The sequence below is a fragment of the Oncorhynchus mykiss genome, chromosome 13 (assembly GCF_013265735.2).
Source record: "Oncorhynchus mykiss isolate Arlee chromosome 13, USDA_OmykA_1.1, whole genome shotgun sequence".
Lineage (NCBI taxonomy): Eukaryota > Metazoa > Chordata > Actinopteri > Salmoniformes > Salmonidae > Oncorhynchus > Oncorhynchus mykiss.
This window is the reverse complement of record NC_048577.1, coordinates 32,404,081-32,426,417: the sequence shown is the minus strand read 5'-3', so window position 1 is coordinate 32,426,417 and position 22,337 is coordinate 32,404,081. Positions and strand designations below refer to the sequence as shown.

The 22,337-nt window shown below is 42.1% G+C and overlaps 2 protein-coding genes across 6 annotated transcripts in view; both read left to right on the top strand.

Moving 5' to 3' along the window:
• Window positions 1–4,334: 4,334 nt before the first annotated feature.
• On the top strand, window positions 4,335–9,914 carry LOC110487529 (myosin light chain 3-like). Its single transcript, XM_036939737.1, has 5 exons — window positions 4,335–4,474; window positions 6,935–7,116; window positions 9,034–9,036; window positions 9,730–9,804; window positions 9,886–9,914. The coding sequence occupies exons 1-5, from the start codon at window positions 4,335–4,337 to the stop codon at window positions 9,912–9,914; spliced, it is 429 nt and encodes a 142-aa protein (XP_036795632.1).
• A 4,338-nt stretch (window positions 9,915–14,252) lies between these two features.
• The window catches only part of LOC110486138 (microtubule-associated protein tau), a 41,357-nt gene continuing 33,272 nt past the window's right edge, over window positions 14,253–22,337 (top strand). For 3 of the 5 annotated variants that reach the window (XM_021557513.2, XM_021557514.2, XM_021557511.2), the window contains exon 1: window positions 14,256–14,425. The gene's annotated coding sequence lies outside the window, so the exon portion shown is untranslated. Of the gene's footprint in view, window positions 14,426–22,337 lie in introns of all 5 variants that reach the window. The other 2 variants (XM_021557512.2, XM_021557515.2) reach the window with 2 other exon arrangements.

The following is a 22,337-nucleotide window of genomic DNA, read 5'->3' as shown; positions in this document are numbered from 1 at the left end:
GTTCTGTCTCCTAGAGATGAACATACTTTCTTGCGGAAGGTGCAAATCAATCCCAGAGCCACAGCAAAGGACCTTGTGAAGATGCTGGAGGAAACAGGTACAAAAGTATCTATATCCACAGTAAAACGAGTCCTATATCGACATAACCTGAAAGGTCGCTCAGCAAGGAAGAAGCCACTGCTCCAAAACTGCCATAAAAATGCCAGACTAAGGTTTGCAACTGCACATGGAGACAAATATCATACTTTTTGGGGAAATGTCCTCTTTTCTGATTAAACGGTGGCAGCATCATGTTGTGGGGTTGCTTTGCTTCAGGAGGGACTGGTGCACTTCACAAATAGATGGCATCATTAGGCAGGAAAATTCTGTGGATATATTGAAGCAACATCTCAAGACATCAGCAAGGACGTTAAATCTTGGTCGCAAATGTGTCTTCCAAATGGACAATGACCCCAAGCATACTTCCAAAGTTATGGCAAAATGGCTCAAGGACAACAAAGTCAAGGTATTGGATTGGCAATCACAAAGCCCTGACCTCCATCCTACATTTGTGGGCGGAACTGAAAAAGCATGTGTGAGCAAGGAGGCCTACAAACCTGACTCAGTTACACCAGTTCTGTCAGGAGGAATGGACCAAAATTCACCCAACTTATTGTGGGAAGCTTGTGGAAGGCTTCCTGAAACGTTTGACCCAAGTTAAAGAATTTAAAGGCAATGCTACCAAGTACTAATTGAGTGTATGTAAAGTTCTGACCCACTGGGAATGTGATGAAAGAAATAAAAGCTGAAATAAATCATTCTCTCTACTATTATTCTCATTATTGGTTAGACATTTCACATTATTAAAATTAAGTGTTGATCCTAAATGACCTAAGACAGTGAATTTTTACGAGGATTAAATTTCAGGAATTGTGAAAACTGAGTTTCAATGTATTTGGCTAAACTGTATGTAAACTTCCGACATCAACTCTAAGTAGTGAGTCACAGACAAAAGACGTGCTAAGCAAATATAGAATGCAACTTTTAAATAAACTCAGTCTGTAAATATGCCCATATAGTTTCACAAACATATGCCATGATCCAAAAGCAAAAGTGTCCTCATTAATAGATTTTACGTCCGGTTCCTTAGCATAAACATAACAATACTTTTTTAATGTACATGCGCAAATACATTTTATAACGTCACTATTACTATTGTACATAGTCCCCCCATTTTGCGTAATTTAAAGTTATGTAACTCTCTCACCAGTGTAAATAAATGTAAATATATATGACATTTAGTTAAGGATCAGGACAGAGAGGAATTTGTTACTTTCTCGGACTGAGAGGATCAACTGTCATCAACCGGCTGCTCCTTTCTGCCAAGTCTCAACCGCTAAAGTTACAGCTACAACAGACAGACAGAATCACAATATGCTTAAAGCTCAAGCTGAAGTTGTAACAAGTTTGAATGGCATCTCTGCAGCACTCAGCAATGTTAGGGAGAAAATTCTCTGTCATCAATTATATGAAACAGTGCCAATATTTCATGTTTATTTACAATTATAAGACAGGTGATATCTTATGATGAGTTCTTTGAAGCTGAATAAATTCGGCTTGGCCCCTAAGACCCTCACGAATGTCTACAGATGCACCATTGAGAGCATCCCATATAAGCCTGCAGCGCACCAAGACCCATATAAGCCTACAGCGCATTTTATTATTCAAAGACATGACAAAACACTGTGTAACACAGTACGTTATGAGAGTCAAAATATTTACTGTGTATTTACAGTAACTGTAGAGTTTAGATCATTCAAATGTTTATGCTTCGGTGCCTAACAGGCCAAGAGCTCAGTCAGTTCATTTCAGTTCACTGAGCACACCAAAGGCCAGGCCATTCCTTCCCTCATCATCAGTGTCTCCCTCCTCCGTCTTTAGTCAGCTGTTCAGACTCTGCATCTGCCCTCCCACAATTCTTCCCCCTCTCCAACCCCAAACAGTCCCATCAGGCCTCTCCCCCCATCTCTCTCTCTCCCTCTCTCTCTCTCTCTCTCTCTCTCTCTCTTGCTCTCTCTTTTTCTCTATTGGGAGTTGTGGGCAACTAAGTTAAGAGAGGAAGATAGTTTAAACATCTTTAAAAAGACCCCTTCCTCCATACTCCCTTGAGTAATGTCCTGCTTCTCTGATTGTAGCTAAGCCACTGCCCCTCCATACCCGACAAACATACTGAGATACTTACGGCAAAATTGAACCCACCTGGATCCAGAGGAGCCCAGGAAGCCCGAATTTGATCCCAAAAGCATTGTGTCCAACTCGTAGAAATAGAATGCATGTTGTAATTTCATGGTCTAACCTCTCTGTGAGTCTTTGCTGCCATCTCCTCTCATCCACCTGTGTTTGTAGTAGAACTTATGACGGTAAGTATGAGAAAAGAGGATGCTATCCTTAGTTGACGAGTTAGTGCTGTGTTAGTTGTACAGGGATGTCTGTCAAAAGTTGAGGAAATTGCCTAGTGAAAAAACCCATTGTTGTATTAGTTGGCAACATTTCTTGGCTTGGCTATCCTCTGAAAATAATTTCACATTTTCAGTGATGTAACCTTTCAGGTTAGTTATGTTCAGATCATTAAACCATCTCTGTTTTGTACAGCATTACCTGGTCTTGCATTATTATGGAATAGTCTGCCTATCCATGTGAGAGACGTAGACTCAGTCTCCAACTTTAAGTCTTTATTGAAGACTCATCTCTTCAGTAGGTCCTATGATTTAATGTATTCTGGTCCAGGGGTGTGAAGATGAACAGAAAGGTATTGGATCGACGAACCGCCCTTGCTGTCTCTGCCTGGCCTCTTTTCACTGCGATTCTCTGCCTCTTACCCTATTACGGAGGCTGAGTCACTGGCTTACTGGTGTTCTTCCATCCCGTCCCTAGGAGCGGTGCGTCACTTGAGTGGGTTGAGTCACTGACGTGATCTTCCTGTCCAGGTTTGACGCCCCCCTCGTGTTTGTGCCATGGGGGAGATACTCGTGGGCTATACTTGGCCTTGTCTCAGGGTGGTAAATTGGTGGTTGAAGATATCCTTCTAGGGGTGTGGGGGCTGTGCTTTGGCAAAGTGGATGGGGTTATATCCTGCCTGGTTGGCCCTGTCCGAGGGTAACGTCGGACAGGGCCACAGTGTCTCCCGACCCCTCCTATCTCAGCCTCCAGTATTTGTGCTGCAATAGTTTATGTGTCGAGGGCTAGGGTCAGTCTGTTATATCTGGAGTATTTATCATGCCCCAGGACTACCTGGACTGATGACTCCTTGCTGTCCCCAGTCCACCTGGTCATGCTGCTGCTCCAGTTTCAACTGTTCTACCTGCGGCTATGGAACACCTGTTCACCGGACGTTCTACCTGCTGTTTTCGACTCTCTCACTCTATCTCACCTGCTGTCTCTAACTCTGAATGATCAGCTATAAAAAGCCAACTGACATTTACTCCTGAGGTGCTGACCTGTTGCACCCTCTACAACCACTGTGATTATTATTATTTGACCCTGCTGGTCATCTATGAACTTTTGAACATCTTGGCCATATACTGTTATAATCTCCAACCGGCACAGCCAGAAGAGGACTGGCCACCCCTCAGAGCCTGGTTCCTCTCTAGGTTTCTTCCTATGTTCCTGCCTTTCTAGGGAGTTTTTCCTAGCCACAGTGTTTCTACATCTGCATTGCTTGCTGCTTTGGGTTTTAGCCTGAGTTTCTGTACAGCACTTTGTGACATTGACTGATGTAAAAAAGGCTTCATGAATACATTTGAAATGTGATTGACTGTTGAAGATAACATCTGAATGAGGTTATGTAGGAGGTACATCAAAGTATATTATAAGCGTTCCTAATCAATGACATATTTTTTTTTCATTTTCTGTTCCTTTTGGCCTTGGCAAACTGGCCTTCACCGTGCGCTCAAAGACTTGTTGGCGTAGCAGTACATTTCCAACAAAACTTTCCAGACACAAATGGGGTGTCCACAGCTGACCTTGTAGGTCTTCAAAGAACTCCCCCCATGTCATGTACATAGGATGCGCCTTGGATGCACCTCATCCTTCACAGTAGAATTGCTAAAATGTGCTTACAATGATGAGCTGGGCAAAACCATTAGCAATATTCCCACTATTGAAGTGTTCTTGTTTTCTATTTCAGATTGAGTTCACTGCAGACCAAATTGACGGTAAACTGATCTTGCTTTAAAAATCCAACATCTTTTGATGTCAATTTTACCAGTTGTTAAGGGGAAAGTTTATTGGATGACCTGACCTGTTGATGGCTTGCTAGTTTCCCCAGCTAACCCTAATGATCTGTGTGCTTCCCCATGAAGGCCCCCTTCATGTTTTTTGACAGGACCCCCAAAAGCGAGATGAAGATCTCTTACGCCCAGTGTGGTGACGTGATGAGGGCGCTTTGCCAGAACCCCTCCATCAAAGAGGTCATGAGAGTCCTAGGGAAACCAAGAGCAAAAAAGTAAACAAAACAATATAGGGATGAGGTAGGTAGATTGGATGGGCTATTTACAGATGGGCTGTGCACAGCTGCAGTGATCGGTTAGCTGCTCAGATAGCTGATGTTTAAAGTTAGTGAGGGAGATACAGTGGGGCAAAAAAGTATTTAGTCAGCCACCAATTCTGCAAGTTTTCCCACTTAAAAAGATGAGAGAGGCCTGTAATTTTCATCATAGGTACACTTCAACTATGAAAGAAAAAATGAGATAAAAAAATCCAGAAAATCACATTGTAGGATTGTTTATGAATTTATTTGCAAATTATGGTGGAACATAAGTATTTGGTCACCTACAAACAAGCAAGATTTCTGGCTCTCACAGACCTACTTTAAGAAGCTCCTCTGTCCTCCACTCGTTACCTGTATTAATGGCACCTGTTTGAACTTGTTATCAGTATAAAAGACGCCTGTCCACAACCTCAAACAGTCACACTCCAAACTCCACTATGGCCAAGACCAAAGAGCTGTCAAAGGACACCAGAAACAAAATCGTAGACCTGCACCAGGCTGGGAAGACTGAATCTGCAATAGGTAAGCAGCTTGGTTTGAAGAAATCAACTGTGGGATCAATTATTAGGAAATGGAAGACATACAAGACCACTGATAATCTCCCTCGATCTGGGGCTCCACGCAAGATCTCACCCCGTGGGGTCAAAATGATCACAAGAACGGTGAGCAAAAATCCCAGAACCTCACGTGAATAGTGGATGACCTGCAGAGAGCTGGGACCAAAGTAACAAAGCCTACCATCAGTAACACACTACGCCGCCAGGGACTCAAATCCTGCAGTGCCACACGTGTCCCCCTGCTAAAGCCAGTACATGTCCAGGCCCGTCTGAAGTTTGCTAGAGAGCATTTGGATGATCCAAAGAAGATTGGGAGAATGTCATATGGTCAGATGAAACCAAAATATAACTTTTTTGTAAAAACTCAACTCGTCGTGTTTGGAGGACATAGAATGCTGAGTTGCATCCAATGAACACCATACCTACTGTGAAGCATGGGGGTGGAAACATCATGCTTTGGGGCTGTTTTTCTGCAAAGGGACCAGGACCAGGTGTAAAGGAAAGAATGAATGGGGCCATGTGTCGTGAGATTTTGAGTGAAAACCTCCTTCCATCAGCAAGGGCATTGAAGTTGAAACGTGGCTGGGTCTTTCAGCATGACAATGATCCCAATCACACTGCCCGGGCAACGAAGGAGTGGCTTCGTAAGAAGCATTTCAAGGTCCTTGAGTGGTCTAGCCAGTCTCCAGATCTCAACCCCATAGAAAATCTTTGGAGGGAGTTGAAAGTCTGTGTTGCCCAGCAACAGCCCCAAAACATCACTGCTTTAGAGGAGATCTGCATGGAGGAATGGGCCAAAATACCAGCAACAGTGTGTGAAAACCTTGTGAAGACTTACAGAAAACGTTTGACCTCTGTCATTGCCAACAAAGGGTATACAACAAAGTATTGAGATAAACTTTTGTTATTGACCAAATACTTATTTTCCACCATAATTTGCAAATAAATTCATTAAAAATCCTACAATGTGATTTTCTGGATTTTTTTTCTAATTTTGTCTGTCATAGTTGAAGTGTACCTATGATGAAAATTACAGGCCTCTCTCATCTTTTTAAGTGGGAGAACTTGCACAATTGGTGGCTGACTAAATACTATTTTGCCCCACTGTATGTCTCCAACTTCAGAGATTTTTTGTCATTCGTTCCAGTCATTGGCAGCAGAGAACTGGAAGGAAAGGTGGCCAAAGGAGGTGTTGGCTTTGGGGATGACTAGTGAGATATACCTGCTGGAGCATGTGCTACGGGTGGGTGTTGTTATGGTGACCAGTGAGCTGAGATAAGGCAGAGCTTTACCTAGCAAAGACTTATAGATGACCTGGAGCCAGTGGGTCTGCCGATGAATATGTAGCAAGGGCCAGCCGACGAGAGCGTACAGGTCGCAGTGGTGTGTGGTATATGGGGATTTGGTGACAAAACGGATGGCACTGTGATAGACTGCATCCAGTTTGCTGAGTAGAGTGTTGGAGGCTATTTTGTAAATGACACCGCCAAAGTCGAGGATCGGTAGGATAGTCAGTTAACGAGGGTATGTTTGGCGGGTGTGTTTGGTGGCCACTTCTACATTGTATAGTAGAAGTGGTCACTGGTTACATGTTCACACAGACAAAGGCATCAATTTGCTCTGCAAGTGTGTCCATCAGGAGTAACATTTTAGCTGATGGCATCCCAGTTTGTAGACAAATCTGCCTTTGGACAATGACTCCAGCCTTTGAACATGTGCATGGCCACACCATTGCTTAAGACGCCATCTTTCCGGTTTCTCTTTATTCACCTTGAACTCTGTAGAGGCTTGTATGTTGATGGGTTGGGTTGGTTTCATTGAAAGGAACTCCTTCCCTTGCTCACCGTGCCACTATAGAAATTAACACCAAGCTGATTGGCTTTGAGACCTTCCTACCAATGTTCCAGCACATCTTCAAGTCCAAAAACCTGGGTACCTTTGAGGACTTTGTGGAAGGACTGCTTGTCTTTGACAAGGAGAGTAACGGCACCGTCATGTGCGCCGAGTTGTGTCACACACTCGCAACTCTTGGTTAGTACCCATGTTCTATGTAGCTATAATCTCATGTTTATGATGTGATTATAGATGTGTAATGTATGCTCTATGAAGGTAATGTGTGAAACCCCTGAGGGTATCTGAAAGGAGGATTGGTTTGGGGTTTGTCTTCCCTTCCCGCATGATTTCACATGTAACATTTAATTTCACATTTGATGATCACATAACCTTACACATGTGGATTTATATTTTCACATGTGAATTATCTTCACATGAGATTTCACAAGGGATGCCCTGCAAACAAAAATCAGTCGTTAGGATGTCCCGGGAAAGTCACACATTGTTTTTGACTTACATGTTTGGCACACTTTTGCATACATTATTATAAGATGTATTTATCAGGTAATTATTACTCAACATGTCCTCACCTGGGATTTGAACTCAATACCTCTCGGTTCACAGCATTCAGATATTCTTGCTATTCCACCATTTCTGCATCAATGACTGACTTCACCTGTATTCCTACACTTTGGACTTCAAAGGAAATCGTTAAAAATACACGTTAAAAATACACTCAAGAAAAACGATTATTTTTATCATAGTGATTGAGGAGTAACGTTAAAACAAAATAATATTGCACCAACATTAGACTATACAGAAAACCCTCTAACTGCTGAAGTTCTGAGCAGGTTATAGACTTCGTGGCGAAAAAGATCAGCATAACCTAAATCCAGAGGTTCTGAGTTCAAATTCCAGGTGGGGTCATATTGAAAAGTCAGTACAAAGTAATCATGTCAAATGGATTCATATTGTCATTGATTAAAGACTTTTACACTATTTTAGCTGAACAGCATACCACTTACCGTAAGAACCCCACACCATTTAATTACTTCCCTTACAAAAAAACGTGAAATCTGCAGTTTCACATGTGAAATAGCTGTTTTCACATGTTGAGCTGAATTGTTCACATATGAAAGCAAAAGAGACACATATAAGGTCAGTTGTTCACTTGTATTAAATGAAGAGTTTACATGTTAACACCCCATTTTCATACTAGAGATTTTCACATTTGAAAACTGTCACATTTGAAAAACATTTCACGTGAAAATCTAATTTGCAGTTTTACATGTAGTTTCATGGTTTCACATGTTGAAATGTTGCATCCTCGTGTTGTCACATTTATTTTACGTCATGTGTAGTTTCATGTTATCACATGTTTCTTTTACATATTGTCACATTATCACATAAGTACACGTGATCACATTATGTTATGTTAACAGGTGTGCCTTCTTAAAAGTTCATTTGTGGAATTGATTTCCTTCTTAATGCGTTTGAGACAATCAGTTGTGTTGTAACAAGGCATGGGTGGTATACAGAAGATATCCTTATTATTTAAAGACCAAGTCCATATTATGGCAAGAAAAGCTCAAATAAGCAAAGATAAATAACAGTCCATCGTTGCTTTAAGACATGAAGGTCAGTCAATCTGGAACATTTCAAGAATTTTGAACGTTTCTTCAAGTGCAGTCGCAAAAACCATGATGAAACTGGCTCTCATGAGGACCGCCACAGGAAACGAAGACCCAGAGTTACCTCTGCTGTAGAGGATAAGTTCATAGAGTTACCAGCCTCAGACATTGCAGCCCAAACAAATGCTTCACATTTTCAAGTAACACATCTCAACATCAACTGTTCAGAGGAGACTGTGTGAATCAGGCCTTCGTGGTTGAATTGCTGCAAAGAAACCACTACTAAAGGACACCAATAATAAGAAGAGACTTTCTTGGGCCAAGAAACACGAGCAATATACATTAGACCAGTGGAAATCTGTCCTTTGGCCTGATGAGTCCAAATCTGAGATTTTTGGTTCCAACTGCTGTGTCTTTGTGAGACGCAGAGTAGGTGAATGGATGATCTCCACATGTGTGGTTCCCACCGTGAATCATGGAGGAGGAGGTGTGATTGTGTGATGATATTTTGCTGGTGACACTGTCTGTGATTTATTTAGAATTCAAGGCATACTTAACCAGCATGGCTTCTACACCATCCCATGTGGTTTGAGCTTTGTGGGACTATCATTTGTTTTTCAACAGGACAATGACCCAACACACCTCCAGGCTGTGTAAGGGCTATTTGACCAAGAAGGAGAGTGGTGGAGTGCGGCATCAGATGACCTGGCCTCCACAATCACCCGACCTCAACCCAATTGAGATGGTTTGGGATGAGTTGGACTGTAGAGTGAAGGAAAAGCAGCCAACAAGTTCTCAGCATTTGTGGGAACTCCTTCAAGACGGTTTGAAAAGCATTCCAGGTGAAGCTGGTTGAGAGAATGCCAAGCGTGTGCAAAGCTGTCAACAAGAAAAGGGTGGCTACTTTGAGGAATCTAAAATCTTTGTTTAACACTTTTTTGGTTACTACATGATTCCATATGTGTTATTTCATAGTGTTGATATCTTCACTATTATTCTACATTGTAGAAAATAGTAAAAATAAAGAAAAAACCTTCAAGGCACAGTAGTTGTGTCCAAACTTTTGACTGGTACCGTATGATCACTTGAAATTAGTGTGTTTTTTCCAAAAGGGATGTGTCTGAGGATTGTTTAACACCATTTGAAATGTCTCACACCCCTCTGTTACACCTACAGATAGAGAAGATGACAGAGAAAGAGGTTGAGGTAGTGATGGAAGGACAAGAGGACGGCAATGGCTGCATTAACTACGAAGGTGCGGCAATAGACTACTTTATGCAGTGTGCTTTGGGCACCTATTGTTAATACATTTTCTGTTTCTATCGCTCTATTTCAGCCTTTGTGAAACACATCATGGCTGGGTGAATGATCAAGTGAGTAGAGCTTTTTAACCCTAAAGTACATGACCTTTTTGCCTGCACCCTGAGTCCTGCATCAAAATGTTCAAACTGATGTTAATGACAGGCGTCTCTCTCTGTTGCAGAATTCAAGATGTCGCTGACCTGAATCTTTATTTTGTTCCTCTCCCCATTTGTTCAAATCTTTGTCCTCAATGTGTGTGACTCATTCTATGTGTGTGTGAGCGGATGTGTGTGTCACAACGTTTTTGACAATGAAAATAAATGTTCAGGGTCAAACATCTAGGTCCAAAGCAATGTTAATCTTTATTTCCATGGTGTGGTTGAGTGACTGTTGCAAAGTGACAATATTGAGAGATGGTAACTATGTCCTGTATGGTGTGCACTTCCTCTGAAATAGGAGTGCGGTGTAATCCCTAAAGTGGGGGAGATCCTCTCCTTCTTTGGTGGTCCCATTGAAATCCATTACGTAATGGGTCTCTAGCGCATTCTTAGGTTTCACATGTCAAAAGCCTGCGTCTGTCACGTACGCATATTTAGACTAGCTAATGGAGAGATGACGTGACGACATTCCAAACAGGTGAGTGACAACTGTGCTTCTGTTTGTTATCTCCATATCTGTGAGGGATGAGGATTTAGAGGGCGGGAGGGAGGGAGAACAGCCTATTATGTTGCTAAGTAACTGTTTTCTACTGGTTGAACATTAAATAGAAACAGTTACTTTGTATCTACGTAAATTCAGTCGTATTAGCATGATATGTTATGGGACCTAATTTAAACTAAGCACAATTCATAACACTGAAACCATGAACCAAACTGATTATTGCCTCAATGGTAATGTGAACTGGCACCAGAACAGTTGAAGGGTGTAGCTACTGTAAGTCAAAGTAAATTAACAATAATTGGAAAATCCCTAGCTTTGCTGGTAAAATGGACTGATTTGGAGGATTGAGAGGATCTGACCCTATACACAGAGGATGAGACAACTATTAAGAGCTCTCCCTATTCAGTGAGTGATGCCAGAGCCATTGGGTGCAGCTGCTGTTGACCTAAGCTGGAGCTTAGGGACTGTTGTACCGTCCGACTTAACACTCAAGTATAAGGATGCCCAGCCCTGCAGACGCAGAATCGTAAAAGCTGACACACACACGCACACACACACACACACAACACACACACAAACACAAACACACACACACACACACACACACACACACACACACACACACACACACACACACACACACACACACACACACACACACACACACACACACATTTTCCTTAAACAACAAATATGTTTTCATGATCTAACTTCTCATTAAACGTCCTGTCTGTCTGCCTCCCTCCACCCATCACCTGTTGGTCATGATGAGACACCCTTTTTGGCCTTTTTTCACATGACAGTAGCTAATCCACATCAGCTGTTGTTTTCTCTTTGTTACATGTAGGGTTAGATAATATGTCACAGTGTGTGAGTAAGATGTGCACACCGACATCTCTTGTCTTTACCCATTGCATGGAAGAGGAATCTGGAGAGGGAGGGGAGAGGAGGGGTCTGTGACACCACACAAGTCTGGAGCGAGGGTAGGAGGGTAACCTTCCTGTATTCCAGTGTTTTACTTGCTCTATTGTATTTACTTTGTCATCATGGCCTTTTTTTTGTTGCCTTTACCTCTCTTATCACACCTCATTTGCTCACATCGTATATAGACTTATTTCTACTGTATTATTGACTGTATGTTTCTTTTACTCCGTGTGTAACTCTGTGTTGTTGTATGTGTCGACCTGCTTTGCTTTATCTTGGCTAGGTCGCAATTGTAAATGAGAACTTGTTCTCAACTTGCCTACCTGGTTAAATAAAGGTGAAATAAAAAAATAAATTAAAAAAAAGTCTATCATTGGTTGCCAGATAATCTTCAGGGACAATAGCCTTGGCCGGTAAACAGTCCAACAGCCGCATCATCTGCCCACCCAAAATACACCCTTGACCTCTCCCTGAAGACTGGGCTAGGCTTGGGCCGGGAAAGGAGAAGACAGACATCTTCCAAGCATGGCTAGTCAGTTGGTGTAGCACTCTCCGATTTTTTGTTTTATAGCAGAAAAGATGATGGGATGATGTGAAGAGTTTAAGTCACTGACCAGTAGGACTTCAATGCAGTAATAATGCTAGTGCAAAGTATTGAGTGTCACTAATACACTATGGTTAGTATGCATCAATGCATGTAACTGTGGTAAACCACACAAAATACTATACGAATACTCTACAACTGTATGTTGTTTAGTACATTAATTTATCAATTATCAAAAGTTACAGTAAATGCATGATTATAATAATTAATCATTGACATGGTCCCTTGATAGTACGCATATCATTTAAACACATTCCTTATCCTTACATATGGGACAGCCCCCCCTCTGACACATTGCACAGAAAAATGGTTCAGGATAACGAAGATGTCCATCTCTGTCATCCTTTGTACACCACTTGCAACGCCTTCCTTTACGACAAGGTTTGTGTACATGAACAGCCTCATAACCATTAGAGTCAGGTGCTGGGCCAAAGACAGGAAAACCCTTATTTAATTTAAGTCAGTTAAGAACAGAGTCTTATTCTATATGACTGCCTAGGAACAGTGGGTTAACTGCCTGTTCCTTGAGTAAGTCTATACTGGGGGATGTTATCCAGAGAAAGAATGCCACCCTGTGGCAAAAAAATCAAGGAGCTTTTTCTCTGTTCCTACTTGACTGCCTTTAGTTGAAATCTAACATAAATCTGTCTCACGTGCCTAAAACCAAACTAGAACAGACTGACATATTCTGTCTTCTTACACTTACAGTATATTGACCCTGTGATAGACTAGTGTCTTGTCCAAGCTGCCTCATGCTATAGAAACAGCCAAGGCTAATGCAAGGCTACTTACTTACACTAATATGGCAATTAAATTTTGCAATTAAATGAACAGTGCCGTACCATAGCCTACACACTATTATGCAAAGCTATATATCATAGACAGAACTATTTCAAACCACAGAACTGCAGATGGGATTTATCTTATTGTGTTTGGCTTTGAAAGACCTTAATCAGTAGTAAAATATTAAGATTTATTTAAAGGTATGTTAAGACCAATTGTTATATATCGTTTACAGTTTAAAATGAGGAACAATGTCAAATCACCTACAATAAAATGCAGACCAAACACACCATAGTATTTTCAGACGTGTACCATCTGCCTCTTTCTCACCCTCTCCCTCCTTTGTCCCTAACTGCAGAATAAAATGCATGCTTTTTCTCCAGTGGTCTGGTTGCTAAGCAACTCCAGGGGCTAACCTCAACCCTGCCTCATGGTTAAGACTTTGTCTATAAAATGTATGACACAATGCCATGCTTTCTGGCAGCACTCTGTATGCAACATGTATTACACATGCAAACCCTTGCTTTGCAAAATATCAGTATGTGTTTCTAGGAGGCTCTATCTCCTAATAAACATACCAGACCTAAGGTGAAATATGCCAAATATGTTCTTATAATACACTTGAGGTGGGCTTGATTTAGCTTGGAGTTTGCACTTTGGGGACTATTCCATACACTGTACGTGTATGTGTAGTCTAGTTACACGTAATTACACCATTGTAACCAATTACTGCCCTCTATGGTTGGTTTAGTATGGAGGAGTGTTAGATCAGTCAGTCTGCCAGAGCAGTAAAGGCCTATAGATGTTTAGAGGTCACTAACAGTGGCAAGCACAGTGCTTCCCTTGTTATACCCCAGCCACAGGTTTTACGGCAAGAGGGGTATTGCCACTACAGATCCCTCTAAGCAGATTTTACAGTAATTCTTATATAATCATTGGTAAATTGACACTAAGCCTTGCCTAGAGGAATGGAAATTCAAATATATTAGATTAGACTAGACATTGGTTTAATGTGAGAAAATAACAAAAGGTGGCCTATTGGTAAGAATTGTGTCACCTATTACATAGGGCAGAAGGCTATTTAACAAGTTAGGTCTACCATTGTGTCCTTCGGTTGGGTAAGCGTAGATCATCTCTGAAGACCTGCAATTTGTTTATATCAGCTAAACTAGTTTTAATGTCATTATCTTCTAACACCATCTTATCAACAGATCAGACAGAGGGGGCTGGTGGGAGGAGCTATAGGAGGACGGGCTCGTTGAAATGACTGGAGTTGAATAAATGGAAAAGGTATAAAACACATCAAACATACGGAAACCACATGTTTGACTTCGTTCCATGAATTCCATTCCAGCCATTACAATGAGCCCGTCCTCCTATAGCTCCTCCCACCAGCCTCCTCAGAGATCAGTGTCGGCCTACCTACACACAAACCTCTTTAATTCCAAGCATCAGTGCAGAACGCTCAGGAAGAATTTCAGAACAATCTCTGTCTGTACTCTGGCGCCCTCCTCCCCTTAAGGCCGCCTAGCGAACTACTCGTCTCTGTCGGGTGTCCACTGAGTGACTGCAGCTGGAGAGACAATAACTGTCTGCCACACAGGTAAGAGAGAAAGACGCTTTATCTATTTATAGCAAACCTAGTACATTCCGCAAGTCATTGCTCCTAGGTGTCTTCGAATGATGAAGAATTCGAGCAGTTGGCTTTTTTTTTTTGTCCGGGGCAAAACAAAAGCGCCATTCATGCTTGTCATGTAGCTTTGAGGCACCGAGCGTATCCTTTTTTTTTCTTCCGTTGCCTACTGTAGGTCTGGGTGTGAGGAGAGGTCGGGCCTGGGTACTGTCTTGCCTTGGCAAGCAAATTCATCGCACCAGGCAGGAGCCCCAAACAAGCCATGTGGATAATTGGATCAGAAGTGGTTAAATGGATTTGTCCATGAACACGCACTTTGTAGTTTTTAATGTTATATATTTTGACTTTTACATTCGTTATTAAAATATGACAGTTGTCATGATGCGTAAACTGAGGCTAAGATAGCTAATTGATGTAGCCAAGGGGTGTAACTTAGCTTGCAAGCTACAAATGATCTAGCTAGCTACCAAACCTATTAGCTGAGCGTTAGCTATCTAAACTCGCCAATTATTATGGCCACGGATTTTTAGCTATGATTTTAAGATAGTGGTGCCCTTCTGTTTTCCTTACTTTGGGGCCTGTCTTTATTTTGGGTAGCTTGTCTTGCTTGAGAAAACTGAAAGAAGAAATCACAGTGTTCCTTACAGGATAGTTTAAAAAAAGTATATGTTTTGATCCATGTACAGACTGTAGCAAACTTTCATAGCTACATCGACACTTGTGTGTCAGTTTGATTTTTTGTGCTGAATCATATGCAGTGGCATTGCCTCTGGAGCCTATGAAATTGGATTTCCGCAGCTGTGCTTTCCGCTGTCAGTGGTGCTGATGTTGGCTTATCAGCTCACCACTTGCACCTTATCACCAGGCCACTTATTGTCAGTGACTTGCCTGGCTGTAGTTACTTGCTGTCTCACTATAGAAATCCAAAAGTAGACTGTGAAATGTTATTTCACCTGCGTATTACCTCATTTGCTAACTAGCTAATTATTCATATTTCAGGAATGATTTGTAGCCGCACCTCCCTTTCCAGGGATGCATGCGATGTAAAGTATTTATATTGCAACGTTGTAATCAAGTAGTAGGCCGGGTATTCTTTTTAAGCCAATTTGTTAGAAAAATGTAGGCCTCTACATCTTGGCTCAAAGTCCAATCTAATTTTTTGAGGAGATGCATTCCGCGTGCCCTTGCCATGTGGTGCTTTGTCTGAAACAAATCGATTCACTGTATCATCGATACACTTTTGTTTCGTACTATTTCGATATTATTCAGCACACTTGTAATTTTCATATTGAGGTCTATTTTTGCCAAACAGCCATAACATGATGGCGTTTTTTTGTCGGTGTTTTCTATGTTGCAGACACGCCTCATTCTCGCTCTGCTCTCCGCATTATTTCATAGCTCTTGTGCTTTGAGTTGCAGTGAGAGATGAGCATGCATGATCTCACTCCGATTCGCTACTTGCCGATAGTTCTTTACATTTGTTAGATGAATCAACACTCTCCATTATCCCTCGACTATGTTTGCTCGAGGTTGAAAATCATAGGCAGAGTCCATTTCAAAGGAATATCGAGGGACAAAGGCTTATCTCCATCTCTCTCCTATCCAATTCCTCCTCCACGCCCATCTTGTTAAATGTGTCCTGGAGAATGCTGTAAGAATTGTTCTTCCCTTATCTCATACGTTGGAAATCTGTAGAAATGATGTTGTCGTGTTTGAGTAACACTTCGAGAACTAGACCTAATTTTCATTAACATTGTATTCTATGCTCATTAGTATTGGGATATAGCCTGACTTAAGAAAATAAGGTTTATTCCTAGCCATCATTTTATGGGGTTTTTTTTATACAAAAAAATGCTGACAAATGGCCCTCTGCTCTCTGACAAACCTTTTAGTTTTCAAATTTACATGCATAATTTGATTGGACCGCCCAATTAGGGAGCTCTGTAAAACATGTCTAAAGCCTAATTGGATGAGCTGGTCTGCAGGCTACATGCTACTGCAGTGTAGTATGATAGTCATACTACATACAATGATTAAATTATGCCCCTAATTTATCGGGGTGATTTGTTGTTCTGTGTTCTTGGCAGGGAATTTACATCTGCACTCATCCATTTTGACCTCACTGAATGGGATCAGAGGCAGGGACCATAATTCAGTTAGCCCTAGTTCTACAACGTAGCCCCAGTAACAATGCTTTTAGGGTTAATTTTCAAGTTAAGATTAAAGACTAAACTAAATTGACAATCGCATAACTCTTTATATAAACAATGTGAACAAAACTAGAGTGCATCATTGTGATTGGATGACGAAAAAGAGATCCTAGCCAACACTAATTGGCATTGGTCCAATATTTAGCCAAGGCACTCCTTACTTTCTGCACTTCTACACATGTCAGGGTGCACTATGAATCAAAGAGTTGTCTCGGAGACCCATGCTGAGTGCGTTAGCATAGCCTGGCATAAGCTGCTGCTGGACACCGGCTGTAGGGAATAGGGTGCCATTTGGGACGCTGTCTGTCTGCCTGCCTGCCCTGCCACAAGCAGCTGTACACATGCCTCTGTGCAGTCATCAGCGGTCCATGCCAGCAGATGTCTCTCACACTCAACCCCTGGCCAGATGAACAGGACATGACTTGTTAATGTAATGTGATCGCTCGCACCCGTGAAATAAACCTGAAATCTCAAACACGCCAGTCCATTATTCTTAAAAGGACATTGGCTGTAGAGGAGACCAATGTTACCAAGTATGTCATGATTGACAACTCTTACGAGCTCTGTTGGTTGCCTTTGAGGGCATGATTAAGGGACTTGGTTTCAAAGCTGTCTATGTCCTTGCTTTCTCTCTTGCACTCTGTTATAAGATGTACCAACGTATAGGATTAGTATCCCACGTTGCTGTTATTTTTCCTCGGGGACATTTGCAGTACAGGATATAGGTAAATGCCAGACATTCTTTGAGGGCCACTCTCACTGATTCCCTGCGCCATGAGCCTCTGACATCTTAGCATATAAATACAGAATTACTTGCATGTGCTAGCTAGGGCTGGGCGATATGACGATATATATTGTGTGACGATATGAAAAACGTCTATCGTTTTCACATTATGCTCTATCGTTTATTTTGTTGTGTCGCAAATCACACTCTTTATGGCGATATTTTTCGTCAATTGGACGTTGCTTTGCGTTCTTCCACACATGCCGTGTGGAAGGAAATTTGCAACACAAACAAACATGGAGGAGAGCGAACGTGACACAGAGCATGGAGATCGTACCTAAAAGAGGGGCTACTTCTGTCGCATGGACGTGGTTTGGGTATGAAAAGTCTGACACGGACCAGAAAACCGTCCTCTGCAAAATATGCCGCAGGCAGGTCCTGAACAACAGGCTCAAACACCACTGACCTTTTTTACCACCTACGCAAGAATCTTGTAAAACAGTACGGAGAGAGTCTACGGATGAGAACCCAAGGCCACGCATGCTCTACTGTAGCACAGGAGGTTAGTGGCACCTTAACTTGGGAGGACAAGCTCGTTGTAATGACTGCAGCGGATTAAGTGGAATGGTATCAAACACACAGCTTCCATGTGATTGATGCCATTCCGTTCGCTCCATTCCAGCCATTATTATGAGCCGTCCTCCCCTCAGCAGCCTCCACTGTACTGTGGTGTAAGGGTGGTATAGGTAGCAAGGTCACTGAGCCACAGCACTGCAAAGAGAGAGAGCCCAGATGAGCTTCCTTTGGTTTGGCTGGCTCTCTACTAATCTGGGATGTCTTGGCCTCATTGTCATGCTGATTCTTTGAGTTGTGGTTAAACTCTGCCTGCCGGGATGTTAGGCTGCCTAGCCTATTTCCTCTTAGTTGTTTTGAGTGAAAATACTGAACTAGGCCTAATGTTATTCGACTGTATTCATTCTCCATCACCACTCAGCCAGTTTGTGCATTGAGGAGATTAACATCTCCTAACGGTAGGATCAAACACACCCAGGAGTAGAGGTCGACCGATTAATCGGAATGGCCGATTTAATTAGGGCCGATTTTCAAGTTTTCATAACAATCAGAAATCTGTATTTTTGGACACCGATTTGGCCAATTTTTATTTTGTTTAATTTTTATTTATTTATTTATTTAACTAGGCAAGTCAGTTAAGAACACATTCTTATTTTCAATGAAGGGCTAGGAACGGTGGGTTAACTGCCTTGTTTAGAGGCAGAATGACAGATTTTTACCTTGTCAGCTTGGAGATTCGTTTTTGCAACCTCCCGGTTACTAGTCCAACGCTCTAACCACCAGCCTTACATTGCACTCCACGAGGAGCCTGCGTGGCAGGCTGACTACCTGTTACGCGAGGGCAGCAAGAAGCCAAGGTAAGTTGCTAGCTAGCATTAAACTTATCTTATAAAAAACAATCAATCTTAACATAATCACTAGTTATCTACCCATGGTTGATATTACTAGTTTATCTAGCGTGTCCTGCGTTGCATATAATCGATGTGGTGCCTGTTCATTTCTCATCGAATCACAGCCTACTTCGCCAAACGGGTGATGATTTAGCACTGTCGTTGCACCAAACCTAACCATAAACATCAATGCCTTTCTTTAAAATCAATACAGAAGTATATATTTTTAAACCTGCATATTTTGTTAATATTTCCTGCTAACATGCATTTCTTACAATTAGGGAAATTGTGTCACTTCTCTTGCGTTCCGTGCAAGCAGTCAGGGTATATGCAGCAGTTTGGGCCGCCTGGCTCATTGTGAACTGTGTGAAGTCCATTTATTCCTAACAAAGACCGTAATTAATTTGCCAGAATTGTACATCATTATGACATAACATTGAAGGTTGTACAATGTAACAGCAATATTTAGACTTATGGATGCCACCCGTTAGATAAAATACTGAACGGTTCCGTATTTCACTGGAAGAATAAACCTTTTGTTTTCGAAATGATCGTTTCCGGATTCGACCATATCAATGACCAAAGGCTCGTATTTCTGTGTGTTATTATGTTATAATTAAGTCTATGATTTGATATTTGTTAGAGCAGTCTGACTGAGCGATGGAAGGCAGCAGCAGGCTCGGAAACATTCATTCAAACAGCACATTTGTGTGTTTGCCAGCAGCTCTTCGCAATGCTTCAAGCATTGAGCTGTTTATGACTTCAAGCCTATCAACTCCCAAGATTAGGCTGGTGTAACCGATGTGAAATGGCTAGATAGTTAGTGGATGCGCGCTAATAGCGTTTCAATCGGTGATGTCACTCTCTCTGAGACTTGGAGTAGTTGTTTTCCTTGCTCTGCAAGGGCCGCGGCTTTTGTGGAGCGATGGGTACGATGCTTTGAGGGTGGCTGTTGTCGATGTGTTCCTGGTTCGAGCCCAGGTAGGGGCGTGGAGAGGGACGGAAGCTATACTGTTACACTGGCAATACTAAAGTGCCTATAAGAACATCCAATAATCTAAGGTTAATGAAATACAAATGGTATAGAGAGAAATAGTCCTATAATTCCTATAATAACTACAACCTAAAACTTCTTACCTGGGAATATTGAAGACTCATGTTAAAAGGAATTAGCAGCTTTCATATGTTCTCATGTTCTGAGCAAGGAACTCAAACGTTAGCTTTCTTACATGGCACATATTGCACTTTTACTTTCTTCTCCAACACTTTGTTTTTGCATTATTTAAACCAAATTCAACATGTTTGATTATTTATTGATGTATTATATTAAGTTAAAATAAGTGTTCATTCAGTATTGTTGTAATTGTCATTATTACAAATACTTTTCTTTTTAAATCGGCCGATTAATCGGTATTGACTTTTTTTTGGTCCTCCAATAATCGGTATCGGCGTTGAAAAATCCTAATCGGTCGACCTCTACCCATGAGTCCTGATTCAGCACTGGGCTAACCCTGGGCGTCTGGGCAGGAACAAGGTCAATGTTTCTCATGTATTTTTGAACCTTGGGACTAGCTGGTTCTCTAGCTCTGAGGAGTGGTAGCCTAATGCTGCACGCATGAGCGGTTTGTATATCCATTTGCAGTGGCACTCGGAGAGCATCTCTGATATGTTTCTAGCAGATACTGATGTTTCCAAAGGAAGTCGGAAGCACCAGCTCTCTTTCTCGCTCTATCTCTCTTTTACTTCCCCCCCTCCCTCTCTCTCTTCCTCATACTCTCTCTCATCATGCTGCGCTGAGCAAAGAGCCCTGTGCTGCAGAGAGCTGCCTATAGATTGCCTGCTTTGCCCTGGCCTGGCCTCCAAGGCACCCAGTGCTTTGCTTGCTTCCACCGACACGTCTGTAGTATGAGACCAATGTTTATGGTCCACACGGATGCCGTTAGAGACAGAGAGGGGAAATAAAGGGAGAGAATGATAGAGAGAGAAAAGGGAGAGAGAGTGTGGTGAAGTGCTGCCTCTATCCCATCCATCCCTAATAGCAGGGACTGACTGTGGAAACTAGGTCAGATCCACTGACAGAGGCAGCCAACTGTGAGTGGAGCAGGCAGGCAGGACTCCTGGAGTGGGTGACCCTCTGTCTGTAAAGACGAGCACATACAGTACACACACACACAGTCCCATAACCCACTAGCCAAAACCTCAACTATAAACATAAACGACGCTATGATCTTGTTTTTACCGTCATCTTTACTCTTACAACATCATTGAGCTGATTCATGGTTACTCTCAGCCTTAAGTCGGATGTATTGACGTCATGCAGCCTTACTCTGTTTGCAGACTCAGCACGGTAACAATGTTTCTTAACATGTCTCTGGGTCTTGGGCTGTTAACTGCGTAATGGAGAGGCTGCTTGTTCTATATGTGTTCTATCTGTAGTAGACTCTTACACCTGTCGCAGACTGGCCAATTAATTCTGGTTAGCCTGGGCTTAAACGTGCAGACATGTCAAGGTGTGTTTATTGGTCAATTTGCTGAGTAGAAGATTCAGACCCAGCGGGCAAAACTGGTTGCGATGATGTCATTCCAATGACTTCATAATGACGCAGCTGCAACCAGCTTTGCCCGTTAGGGAGTAGTTAGTTTATCTTGCACTGTGAGGGTGTCCTAGACCTAACAGTAGAGTGTGTCCAGGCGTTTTGGCTAAATGGGTGCTGCTAAATGGGGGGGGCGGGGGTGATGACTACCTTGAAATAGATGGTTCACTTTGAGCCCATGAATGTCTATGGATTCGCCGGAGCCGTCCGTTTTATTTATGGTCGATACTCTGTCACGTCATGACATGGTTGACTTGACTGCGCCCTAGTTATCCACCTCCTCCGGGATTGAATGATAGCTAAACCTTTTTAGGAATCAGACTGAAGTTCAAAAAGGAAGGAACCCTTGTCAATTTGTGTGTTTGGAATGTTGCCTAATCCCAGGAAATTCAACCGATTGCATAAACCAGGCTGAATGGAAAGCAGCTGTCTTGATGACTTCTTCTCTGTCTGCGTCCTTAACAGATTCCTTTCATGTCCTAATCTACTGTCGACGGAGAGCACAAAGGCCTGGGCCTTGTTTGAAACATGTAATATGTATGTTTGAGGTTATTATTGCTTATTGTAATACAGTGTGGTGATGATACTCAATATCACTCTCAATAGTATTCCTGTTACATCAATTTCCCACGTTTTCATTTCGGCATACCCAGAAAGTGACCAAAACAAGGTTAAAAATAGAGCTGGGATGATAGACGGAAAATGACCGACATTGCCTTTATCTTTCCGAAACTTTTAGTTTACGTCAGTAATTCTAAGTGATTTGCTACACAACGTTCCTGAAGGTCAGGGGTACTCAGATACTATTTGAGAATGTTCCTGCAATTCTCCGCATTCGTCCATGTCTTATGTATGTTTATATAAAACCAGGGGTCGAAGCCCGACCGAGTA

Excerpts from the sequence above, each read along its gene's own strand:
- LOC110487529 (XM_036939737.1), top strand. The coding sequence starts at position 4,335 with ATGAAGGCCCCCTTCATGTTTTTTGACAGGACCCCCAAAAGCGAGATG. Across the intron at positions 4,475-6,934 it reads AGAGTCCTAGGGAAACCAAG|CACTATAGAAATTAACACCA; the intron begins AGCAAAAAAGTA and ends TGCTCACCGTGC. Across the intron at positions 9,805-9,885 it reads TGGCTGCATTAACTACGAAG|CCTTTGTGAAACACATCATG; the intron begins GTGCGGCAATAG and ends GCTCTATTTCAG.